Here is a 12747-nt window from a genome sequence, read left to right on the forward strand (position 1 = left end):
TCAGTGGTCCTTGCAGAAGGTGCCAAAATTTGGGAGGAGGTTCAGACCATATGAGATGTTCCTTTTTCATTCATTCATTCAACAGTTCAGCAGTGTTTATTGAACACTTCTTAGGAGGCATGGGGCTAGGCAATGCACAGTAGCTGCATAACAAGACACAGCTGCTGCCCATGAGGGGCACGCAGTCTAGTGGTCTTTGGAGGGGTGGGGATGCAGAGAAGTAAAGAAACGGCAACAAAACAAGGAAGCTTCTGAGAGGAAGCCGGCCTGAGCATGTCAGCCGGTAGCGCGATGAGTACGAGGATATCCCTCATGGAATGTACACAGTCAAATGCACAAAGGACAGAAGAAGAGGGCACATTCTACAAATTCTAAGGAGTTCATTTTGGTGAGAGTATTGAGGCCAGCGCATGGGATGCTCTATGATTTCCACCTGAAGGGTGTCTTCTGCTTTTCCTCCTTCCTTCTACCAGTGTGAGGCTCTACTCGGAGGAAATATGTGCCACAGAGGGGAGGAAACTGCTGTCCTTTCCAAAGGTTTTAGACATTTAATAAATCTTTGCTGAACAAATGAAGGGATTTCAAATTAATAGGTCAAAAGCTCTTGGGTCCTGGGCTTCTTAACTTTTCATCTGCTTTAACTTGAGACTGTGATACTTCTGCATCAGTAGAAAGGAAAGTGCGGATGCTAAACTGCGAAGTAAAAGACCATCCCTGGAATCTCCCATTGGATCTCCTTGGTCCTGTCTCACCTTAACCCCAATGGATCTACACATTTTTTTTCTTACATTAGAAAGACTGTTCTAGGGAATTCAAATGGACATTTCCCAGATGTCACTCTTGGCCCAGCTTTCTGAATTATGTAGAAAACAATTTCTAAATTCCTTGGGTATATTTTCCTAAATCATATATGAGTATATGTCCTTGCTATATACCATAAGGAGGGAGTCCATCTCAGACCACAAATCACTGAGCTGTGGGCAAAATCAGCTAGAACATTTATCCCCCAGAAAGACACAGTCAGACTCCCAGAATCTCATGGACCAACGAAAGCTGTGTCCACTTTGTTGTTCAGGACTGCTTCCACATAGCATTTTCCTGCATCCATTATGAAGATGGTCTTATCTGTTCTCAGTAGGAGCCTGGTGCCTGGCTTTGTGGCAGCATTAATTCTGATCTTCAGTGTCAAAGCAACCAGCTTGAGTTCAAGCATATGGCTACTTCTGAGATTCATCCACTAGATACAGAAAACGCCAGAGTCTCATGGTTACTCTGTTGCTAGCAGTAATGAACTTGAGCAGGGCTCCTGTTTATCCATCTTCTTACTAGACAAGGGCAGAGTTACATCAAGGTGGGGTGGGAAATCATTTCTTCTAAAATATTAATAACCTGAATTCCTTTCTATAAAGGAGAGCCCTTGGATCTTGTAAGATTCTCTCACCAAAGCATTTGAACCCCACAAACCAGGCCCAGCCCCTCTAACCAGACCTCTGTTCACTCATGCTCCTTCAAGATCAATGGGAAAGGGGCGAGAATGAAAAGGACCCTGAAAGAGGTCTGTTTCATGGGAGGGGAAACTAGAAGAGGTATGGGAGGAAGGGTATCCAAAAATGACTGATCAGTGGAACCAGAAATTTTGTCTTTCAGGGTTATCTGTCAGAAGGGTTGGTAACAAAGTGGTACCGTTCCCCACGACTGCTCCTTTCCCCCAATAACTACACCAAAGCCATCGACATGTGGGCCGCCGGCTGCATCCTGGCTGAGATGCTTACGGGGAGAATGCTCTTTGCTGGTGAGTTGCTAACTATGCCACCTTCCTTCTCATCTGGCATTGTTCCATAGAAAGGGGAACTGAGTGCAAAACACTTACAATCACAAAACATGCTCATCTTTTTCTGAAATTACTTCTGTGGCTTTTATGACACTATTTGGAGGCACCTTATTATATTGTCAGGCAAAAATACTGGAGAGGCTAAAAAAATAGTAGCCTTTTGAGCACAGAAGTTTTTGCAATCAAGTAACTACTTTGCTATGACCTAAATGCTTGTGTTCCCCTAACATTCACAGGTTGAAATCCTAACCCCCAAGGTGATGCTATTAGGAGGTGGAGCCTTTGGAAGGTGATTAGCTCATGAGGATGGAGCCCTCATGAATGGGATTAGTGCCCTTGTAAATGAGGCTGGAGGGAGCTTGTTTGCCACTTCCACTGTGTAAGGACACACTGAGATGGCATCATCTATGAAGTATGGGCCTTTCACCAGACACCAAATCTGCCAGCTCCTTAATATTGGATTTTCTAGCCTCTATAACTGTGAGAAATAAATGTTTGTTGTTTATATGCCACCCAGGCTATGGTACTTTGTTATGGCAGCCTGAATGGACTTAGACACAGTTCTACTCAAACATCTTGAGATTGATGGCTGCAAACACACCCACCCTACATTTTTAGCCCCTTCTTCCTCCCTCCCTGCCACTGTTCCCTGTCCTTCGGCCACATCAAGTGACCCACTGTTTTCCTAATCTATCATCATTTTTTGTTCACTTTGGCACTGTAGCAGGATGAGTCACAGACAAAACTCCTCAGACACCAGATTAAAGAAGGAAGAGGTTTTTTATTCGGCCAGGAGCGTCGGCAGACTCGTGTCTTAAGAGCCGAGCTCCCGAAAAAAGAAACTCCTAGCCCTTTTAAGGGCTTACAACTCTAAGGGGTCTACGTGAAAAAGTCATAATAGATCAAGTAAGCGTGAGGAACGTGACTGGGGGCTACATACATCAGCTAACAGAACAAAAAGTTTTACAGTGCTTTCTCATACAATGTCTGGAATTTACAGATAACACCAGTAGTTTTGGTCAGGGGTTAATATTATTATTATTTTAGCCACCAGGGCCAGGTGGTGGTGCCAAGGTCGTCTAGCTATTTATCTTACTTCTGTTTCTTTCCAACTTTTTGCTTTCTCCCTTTTCTCCTGTCTTATAAACTAGGGGAAAGGGGAGGTTGGGGAGAAACTGAGAAGGACAACAGGAGAAGTGGTAGCCTCATACCATAGCACAAAGACCTCCTTCTCTGCTTAGAAAACTCCTATTGAACCTTCAAAACCCAGCTTATGTCTTGCCCTCCATGATGTCTCTCCTAATTCTCCAGGGCGTGAATCATCCTTCTTGGCTCTCCCATTGCACTTCATACTCATTCTCGCACTCTCCTTCTTTGCTTGGAAGAGCACTTGCTCTCTTCACTCCCTCTCTTCCATTCTCTCCTAACTCTGCAGTGTGGTTCACTCCTGCTCCATCTGTCTAAAGCTGTTCCCACCCAAACTGCCATGTTCTTAATCCAGGGAACCCATTTCAGCCTCATTCTGTAGCAGTAGTCAGTGACAATCGTCACCTCCTTCTTGAAACCCTCTGTTCCCTGGGTCTCCTCCTCCCTCTCTGGCAAGCCCCCCTCAGTTGCTTCTCCCCCGCCATGAGCTCTACTTCCTCTGCACTATGTCCCTCAGCCCTTCCCAAGTTTCCACACTCAGCCCTAAATGCTGCTGTCACTTAAAGAATTTCCATCCATCCCCCTCCACCCAGGCTAACTTTGTAGAGGCTGGAAGTCCAGAAATATTGCAAACCACCATTGGTAGAGGACCATGGTGAGGCCAGTCTCCACATGCTCTGGCTGCAGCGTGGCAGACAGAGCCCTGTGGGCCTGCCTCCTTGCCACCTGTCCTCTGCCTGGATTCCATGCCCCTACAGAACTCTGGGCCTCATAGCCGGTCCTCCTGCCTGACCTCTCTTCTCAGTGCTTGCAGCCCTGCCCTGTCCTCCTAACCATGCTGTCTTAGCCTCAGCCTCCCTGTGAGTGCTCTCCCTACAGAGTGCTCTCCCCGCCTCCTCAGCCTGCCCTGCTTCTCCTCAGGGGACACCATCTCCCCTCGGCTCTTCTGAGTTGAGGCCATCCTTTCTCCCATGCCTTGTACACAGAGCGGGATAGAGCCTCTGCATCCTCCTTGCTCACCATTGCTTGCCTGCTATTAACAAAGCAGCCCTCCTCTGCGGCCCACCAGATGGCCCCTCTTCCTCTCTATCTTGTCCTCCCATGCCAGCGCCTCATCTCATCTCCCATCATCCCCCACACTGAGGCTGTTGGCACCTACATCACAGCCTCCCTCTCCACAGTTGGTCCCACATCATTCTGGCTGTGAGGCTGATGTGGCTCACTTATCTACTATCCTGGCTGCAGAGCCCCGCATCCTCAGTTCCTGGGACACTCACTGCCCTTGTTGTCAGCCTGTCCTCCCCACATCCACCCTGGACTTTGTGTCATCACCCAGAGCTGCTCAGGGGAGGAGAGATCTGAAGCGAGTAGCAGAGTGGCAGACGCTGGGGAGCTGAGTATCTAGGGAATGGAAAAGGACATGAAAGCTGGAAGGCCTGAGAAGTCCCCACCCACCTCCTTGCTTGATCAATGACTGCAGTGTGGCCCAGGGGGAGCGTGTTTTCTCTTGGCAATCAGCTCACAGGAGGCATGGCCAGCACTCATAGCCTGCATTTGTAGGCCTAGGCTCCTGGGGCTACCCCACCCTTCCATGTTGGGAAGGGAGGGGGAGAGGGAGGGAGTAGGATAGCCTTACCCCAGCCCCCTTTCAGAACCCCAAGACCTAGTAAGATTCCCCCCACTAAAGCCCCTGAATCCCACAAAATATAAGACAGCAGTGGCCCTTCTGGTATCTCCTAAGAGCAAAGGTGTGTCCTTAGCATCCATGTGGGCTCCCTCCACCCTGAAATCTCTGTCTACAAACCTAAGCCTGCAAGTGGCAGGGCTAATCGAGATTCCCTGCAGCCCCATGGGGAGCCAGCAATCTCAGTTGCTGGCCTGTTGTTCTTGTTCACTGTAGAGTGACCACATATGGGCAGCTGGTGTAATAATTAGCTCATGGGCACTGCAGACCGCCTAAGCCCACAGGTGAAAAGGAGCTGCCCACTCAGCTAAAGCCCCTGGCTCTCACAGCTGCTCATCTGCTGTGTACACAGAACATAGTGCTAAGGATGGGGAGAGGGATTGCTGTGGGACAAAAGGACAGTGAGGAGGTAGGGGGAGAAAGTCAGACAAGGCCCTCTCCAGGGAACTTAGGGTCTTGAGACAGAATTCTAGATGCCAGCCCTAGAAGGGGCCCAGGACAGCCCACCTCTTGTTTAACAGGTGATTTGGTTTCAAATAATGCAGGGTGGGAAAATGAGCTCAGAGAAGAAGAAATGGCTAACAGTGGCCTTTCTGAGGGAACACCAGCAGGACATTAAGAGAAAGACATGTCTGAATAGGTAAGAAAGTCTTTATTGTGTTTTCTTTTTGTTTTGAGACAGAGTCTCGCGCTGTCCCCCAGGCTGGAGTGCAAAGGCATGATCTTGGCTCACTGCAACCTCCACCCCCCGTTTCAAGCGATTCCCATGTCTCAGCCTCCCAAGTAGCTGGGATTACAGGCATGTGCCACCACGCCCAGCTAATTTTGTATTTATAGTAGAGACGGAGTTTTGCCATGTTGGCCAGGCTGGTCTCAAACTCCTGACCTCAAATGATCCACCTGCCTCAGCCTCCCAAAGTGCTGGGATTACAGGCATGAGCCACTGCACCCAGCCTGCCAAGAAAATATTTATATTGGGCACAGTTAAATCTTAGGTGCCATAGGAGCAGATTTATCTAATAAGGAGTAATGAGAGACCCAGAAAATGTAATCTCTCAATCACAGCAATGAGGGAATTATTCAGTGCTATGCTGGGCTAGTCACTCATTCATGATGCTAACTTCTTCCAGTAAGTATTTAAAACACATGCTATATATAAAACATATATTAATATGATATGTTAATATTAATTATATGTTAATGTAACATTAAGTAACAAGAAAAGTTAAAATAGGTTGGTCATGGTGGTTCACGTCTGTAATCCCAGCACTTTGGGAGGCCGAGGCGGGCGGATTGCCTGAGGTCAGGAGCTCGAGACCAGTCTGGCCAACATGGTGAAACCCCGTCTCTACTAAAAATACAAAAAAATTAGCTGGGCATGGTGGCATGCACCTGTAATCCCAGCTACTTGGGAGGCTGAGGCAGGTGAATTGCTTGAACCAGGAAGGTGGAGGTTCCAGTGAGCCGAGATCGTGCCACTGCACTCCAGCCTGGGCGACAGAGCGAGACTCCACCTCAAAAAAAAAAAAAAAAGGTAAAATAAAAACAATGGCAGGAAAGTCAGATGAAGCTGAAGTCAGGGCTTATGTCCAAACATTTAGGCCCTGAGTACAAACGTCTTCATTTGCCCCCTGGACTCTCAGGAGCCCCTACAATTTTCCCTCTGGTGGATTTTGTGCTTTGGGTGGATCCTTGACCACATGCTGGGGATACAAGACTGAGTAAGACATAGTCTCTGTCCTCAAAGGTCTGATGGTCCAGCGGGAGACACAAAAGGGTTAAAAACAAAACAAAACAAAAACAATACACAGTGAACCTATCTGTGTCCAGGGTGAGCCATCCTGCTATCTTATTTTTCCAACTGAAATTGCACAGACCTCCCAGTTCCATATTTTCCAGCCAATTCAAGGCAGGGGAGAAAGGAGGAACAGGTGTGAAGGAGGTCTCACCCTGGACTCTGACTCAAAGACTCTTCCCACTCCAGCCATAGCCACTAAACCCTAGATGGCTCAACATCCCTGGCCCTGCCACCATGATCTGGGTGATAGGTGCCTGGCTGCCTCTGTTCTCCCGGCCTTGAACCCTCAGCTCACAGGGCTCTGCTCCAGCTGCCCTTCCATCAGGCTGACAACCTTCAGGCCAGACGGAGGAGAGCTGGGCTTCTCCATGCCACAGCAGGCAGGTGACTCACTGAGAGCCCAGACGAGACTGTATAATCCACAGTCTACTGGCTGCTCATCTTCAGGCTCACTGTCTGTGGTCACGAGATGGTTGCAATCGCTTTCAGGTTCTCATGCAGAAGTGTCCAACGAAGAAAGGTAGGGAGGGGTCAGCCAGGGCAGCAAAACAGCTCTCCTCACATTTCTGTATTACCAGGGAGGAACATCTTCCCCGGAAGTCCTTCCAGGAGATTCCTGTCCCTGTTTGATTGAATCACATGGCCTCCCCTTGTTGCAAGAGAGGCAGGGAAGGCAACAGCTGGTGTGACATGGAAAGGACCTTCTTTCAGTAGGAAAGGGACATTGACCATAGTATCCTCCATGCTTCACACCTTCTCCCATTTTCAGTGGTGGCTTAGTAGACTCAGTGTTAAGATGCCTCCCACAAGTGACGTCTGTCACAAAGAATCACTGACGGATGATTAGGACATAAATCCCCAAGGTGGAATTATTCCATCAGCTTCTCTCAAAGCCACTCTTCCCTGCTCCTAGAAGCAAAGGAAGTCAAGAGTTATTAAACATCTGCTACAAGCAAGGTATTTCTCCCAGAGCCTTCATCTGCCAACATACTTGACTCCTTATAATACTCATTCCAAGTATAAATAATCATCCTCATTCCACAAGGGGTAGGGGAGCTAGGTCTGCCTCCAGGGCTGTCCACCACCAAAGCTCTTGCTTTCTGCCCCAGGCCATGGATTCCCAGGGAGGCCCCACTGGCTGCCTTCCATATGACACCATTGATCTCAGGCAGGAGCAGATAAGTGAAAGAGGCTCATTCTCTGCCCCCGCCCCCGCTGTGATTGAAGAAGCTACTCCAAGCAGAAGGTTGTGTATTACTGATTTGTGTGTCACACAGGAGAGGGGTCAGGGGCTTGGGAGCAAGGTCCCACCATCTCTGTCTGCAGCTTGATCACCCATTGACCTCATGGTCCCCTGGTGAGTGGTGTGGAGTACACATTTGGAGAGAGGACCCCACAGGGGTCTTCCAGAGCCCTGAACTGACCCAATGAGTCCACTGCAGGGAGAGGCTAAAAGGACCTCTTCAGGAGAGAGCCTGAGGCTGCAGGCACTTCCTCGGTCAGTATTCACATGTGCTTAGGGCCACACAGGGAACCGCAGGGGGACCTGGGAGAGCCCTCATCCTAGGCTGGATGACTGGAAGATTGGAATCCCATGGGAATTCATGGCAAGGGGAGGGCCCTCTGTGCAGCTGGACGGGCAGGGAAGACTTTGAGGAAGGAGAGGTATGGCTGAGGTTTTAACCTAGTAGAGCTAAGTGGAAAGGCAACTCAATCAAAAAAGAGAAAATGGAAGTAACAGAAGAACAGCCTGGAGGTCAGAGAAGGACAGCAAGGAGACCCACCCGTCCAATGCCAGAAATGCCATATGGTGGCCAGTGGTTGCCTGGGTGTGGGAGATGAGTTTCTGAGACAAAGACTGAAGCTTCTTATGAATGAAAACTACGCCTCGCCCATTCCCAGCATCCAGCGTGATGCCTGGCATGGAGAAGGTGCTCAATAAATAACTATTTATGGAATGAGGGAATAAATGAATGCTTGAGTCCATCCTGTCCCACCAAAGTTCCCCTGCAAACCTGGCATAGCCTGCCTGCCTTCTCCCAAGGAGCACAGAGGCCATGTGCTCAAGACACATCCCAAACCCAATTTGTTATTCCTGATTTGTTTTTCTCTTGAGAGTTTCCTAGATGGAACCCTCTTAATTGTAAACCAAAAGGTATGGCTCATTCCCAGCCTTAAAACTGTTTCCTTCCCCATCCTAGTAAAGATTGTGCAGAGAGGCCTATGGGAAGTTGCACTTGGAAGGCCTTGAGCCAGGCTGTTCCCATTCTTTAGTGCTGACTTATATCCAGCTGGTCTGAAACACAGAATGCTAGGGGCATAGATGGGGCCTTGCAGACTACCAGATTCAACCCCTTCTTTCTACTTTTGACAAAGCCAAGCCCCAGAGATGTCAGCCACCTGCCCACAGTTGTGCAGCAAATGAAGACCAGAACCCTGGTCCCAGCCCAGTGCTGCCCCACTGCCCTGTGTTGTTCCTCCCAGAACACCTGGTACCGCTTTTGGGCTACTGCACACCACAGCCCCTTGGGCAGCACACTTAACCATCTGGCATTGCCTCCCCAGGGGCCCATGAGCTGGAGCAGATGCAACTGATCCTGGAGACCATCCCTGTAATCCGGGAGGAAGACAAGGACGAGCTGCTCAGGGTGATGCCTTCCTTTGTCAGCAGCACCTGGGAGGTGAAGAGGCCTCTGCGCAAGCTGCTCCCCGAAGTGAACAGTGAAGGTACCTGAGCCTGGCAGCCAGGCCAAGTGTCCTGGGAGGATGAGCTAGGCTCCACCTTGCGGGGTAGGGGGCAGGCAGGTCTCCTTCCAAAAGGGCAAAGCATGGTCCTTGGATATAAAAGTCAAGGCTCCTCTGCCAGTGGGCCTTTGCCCTAACTATTTCCAAGCTGTGGATGCTGGGCCTTAGGAGTCTATTAGGGGCAGTCATTAGTGTTCTACCCTTGTTTCTGCTGCATTTTGCTTCTCATCTTCCTCACTCGCCTTCCTCCCTCTTTCCTTCATCCTCCCTCACGTTTTTGTCCTGGAAGGCATGGTGTGGTGCAAAGAACAGGAGCTTCCTCAGCCTGAGGGCAAGACCCCGGTCCCATTCCACCAGTGATGAGCTGTGTGGCCTCAGGCAAGGCCCTTCACTCCTCAGGCTTACTCCCTCTACTGTATATTCAAGGCCCGGCAGGCCTGGGAATAGACCAAAGGCTCTAGCTGCCTCTAGCTCTCAGAGGCACAGAAGACTCAGTCTAGGGGACAGCATCCCTCAGCAGCCAAAACGTCCATCTCGTGACAGGTGCAGAACAAGGGAGGCAGGCCCCAAGACCACACTGGGGGCATTAATTCCGAGCTCCATTTATTACAAGACAGAAATAGACCAAAGGTGATGAATCTGATGACAAAAACTCAGGTGCGGCACAGGTGAAAGGCAGGCTCTGGATGAAGCAGGGTTGAGGGGCTCAGTGTCCTGCCCACCTGCCTCTCAATCTCCAGACATGCTCCTGAGAACCCTTCCAGAACCCTTGGGGCTCTGAGCAGCTCAGTCTGGAAACCACTGGGCCAGAGGAAGGTGACAAGATTGTACAGAAGCTTCATTATCTAAGAAATGACTTAAAAACATCTGGGGAGGGTGAGCCTAGGGAGGAGTTTCTGAGGGGCGGTGGCTTAGGAGTTAAGGTGAAGCTTGTATGGTAGCAGATAACCCTGCAATCTCCATGGCTTAACCCACTTACAGTTTATTCACTGTGTACTTCACATCCAGGCAGAGTTGGGAGCACCGATGGGCAGGGGAGGATGAGTGGCTGTGCCCGGGACCCAGGCCATCAGGTCTGCCATCTTCAGCAGGTGGCTTTCAAGGTCACCTTGGGCATTCCCTTCCAGCCAAAGCCAGGGGAAGAGAGAGCAGAGACTCTTGAAGGAGGTTTTTCTGGGTCAGGCCTGGAAGTGGGGTACACACAGCACTTCCACCCCGATTCCATCAGCCCCAGGCACACAGCCATTTCTCACGGCAGGAGGGGCGGGAAAGGCAGGCCAGCAGGGTGCCAGGATGAGGGTGTCACATGGGACATGACTGCTGCCTTGAAACAGGAGAGGGGAAATCATGGGACAGAGAGGACATGCTGCTTTGGGGAAACCACTGAAGGCAGAGGTAGGCCCTAGGGTAGAAGTTAAAGGGGGATTTAAGTTTGATAAAAGGAAGAATTTTCTGGGTCAGGTGTGGTGGCTCACGCCTGTAATCCCAGCACTTTGGGAGGCCAAGGCAGGTGGATCTCTTGAGCCCAGTAGTTTCAGGCCAGCCTGGGCAACATAGGGAGACCCCGTCTCCACTAAAAATATAACAAATTAGCTGGGCATGGTGGCACACGCCTATGGTCTCGGCTGCTTGGGAGTCTGAGGCAGGAGGATCACCTGAACCTGGAAAGTTGAGACTGCAGTGAGCCGTATTCCCATCACTGTACTCCAACTTGGATGGCAGGAGTGAGACCCTGTCTCAAAAAAAAAAAAAAAAAGAAATGAAGAATTTCCTAGTGTTTGGGCTTCCCAGAAGTATCTGGGGACCTGCAGGAGGATCAGCTGTCAGAGAGAGGGAAGAGCAGATTTTCATCTGTGATGGAGTCTGTGGAGCAGCTTTGGGGTTGGTACTTGCCTCTCTTTCTTTTGCGACAGGGTCTCGCTTGTCACCCAGGCTGGAGTGCAGTGGTATAATCACAGCTCACTACAACCTCAGCCTCAAGGGCTCAAGTGATCCTCCCACCTCAGCCTCCCGAGTAGCTGGCATGCGCCACCTTGGCTGGCTAATTTTAAAATTTTTTTTGTAGAGACAACCCACTACTGGCCCACCTGGCCAACTACTACTTGTCTTGCTAGAAACAAGTCCAGCATGATCTTGAACTCCTAGGCTCAAGCAGTCCTCCTGCCTTGGCCTCCCAAAGTCCTGGGATTACAGATATGAGCCACTGCCCCAGTGGTTGTACTCATCTTTTTTAAAGATGATACTGCCTGCCTCAGTCTTTAGAGCTTTAATTCTCTCATTTCCTTGTCAAAAGGTCAAGTCATGGCTGGAGCCAAAAAAGGGGCCAGAGGCCCAAAGACAGAAAAACCTGCCCAGACTTGAAGCTGGGCCCCGCACTAGACTGCCCGATTCTTCCAGTCCTAGGAATTTGTGAGGCAGATCCTCTTTTAAGTTTGCAACTCCAGACCCAGAAACATGCTCTGAGCATCAGACTGTTCGGGGTGATCAGTTACTGCTGCTTAACTAATTTGGGGGTCTAGGGTTACACTGCAGCACTGCATCCTCCTGGGAGGCCAGTGACCTTCTGAATCCATCGATTTCCTGAATCACTGATGAATTTTCTTGCAAAGAGATACAGGGCTGGTGTGAGGGGCAGGTTAATGGTGCAGGCTGAGGCCCACCATGGAGTCCCTCGGAGGGATGGGCAGCCTGGGCCTTGAGTTCAGCTCAGCTCCATTTCTCCCTCTCCATGTGGGCTGTAACATGAGGAGCCAAGTCATGGTTTAAGCGGACCTCCAGAGACACCAGTGCTGAGAAGGAATCCAAACTTCTAGGCTAGACCTTGCACTGAGATAACCCAGGGCAGAGCTCCCAGGGCACCCACCCCTGCTCAAGGGAAGGGCCACCAGTGCCTGTGTGCAGAGCTGCTATCTGCTGAATTTTGGCATACATTCATGCTGGTTAGCAAACAGCCTCTCGCACAAGGCTTCTGAGTGTCCCTTCCCTTCCCCAGGTTCCCACTGCCCAGAACTCCCCCTTGATCCAGACATGAAAGGACTACTGCTTGACAGAGCAGGGGAATTCAGCCTGGTTGTTCAGTATCTGTAATATCTATCCATCTATCAAGGCTGTCTGCCTTTGTTGAACTTCCAGGGGCAGCATATGGTAGGAAGAGCTCTGGATTCGGACCCAGGAGCTCTGGGCTGTGGAGACCCTGTCCCACCCCTCGACTGCAGCATTCACCTTTCTCACTAAGGCTTTTTACTGCTGCACCTGGCACTCCAGCCTCAGGGCTTCCTCAGGAACAGGCTCCTCCATCCCATTCCAGCAGCCCCTTAAGCCATGACAAAGGGAAGTCGGTATATAAATATCTCAGCTTCCCTGCCCCGCAAGGGGAACCACCTCTGAGTGTGGCCCACACTGTCTCTGGAGGATCCCAGATGCCCACAGGAGTAACCTGTCATGAGTGTGCCTTGTTCTGGTTCCCCCTCACTCCCCCACCTGTGCTTGCTGGGATCCCCCACCACATAAACTACCTACAACCCCAAGCCTTGTCTCTGGTTC

The 12747-nt window shown here is 50.2% G+C and overlaps 1 protein-coding gene across 5 annotated transcripts in view; it reads left to right on the forward strand.

Moving 5' to 3' along the window:
- Window positions 1-12747, forward strand: part of MAPK4 (mitogen-activated protein kinase 4) — a 170578-nt gene that overhangs the window by 151670 nt on the left and 6161 nt on the right. For 3 of the 5 annotated variants that reach the window (XM_063653685.1, XM_054461211.2, XM_054461212.2), the window contains exons 3-4: window positions 1648-1792; window positions 9025-9186. In XM_063653685.1, the coding sequence (XP_063509755.1) occupies window positions 1648-1792; window positions 9025-9186 (307 nt within the window). Of the gene's footprint in view, window positions 1-1647; window positions 1793-5206; window positions 5302-9024; window positions 9195-12747 lie in introns of those variants that run through there. The other 2 variants (XM_063653687.1, XM_063653686.1) reach the window with 2 other exon arrangements.

The sequence above is a fragment of the Pongo pygmaeus genome, chromosome 17 (assembly GCF_028885625.2).
Source record: "Pongo pygmaeus isolate AG05252 chromosome 17, NHGRI_mPonPyg2-v2.0_pri, whole genome shotgun sequence".
Classification (NCBI taxonomy): domain Eukaryota; kingdom Metazoa; phylum Chordata; class Mammalia; order Primates; family Hominidae; genus Pongo; species Pongo pygmaeus.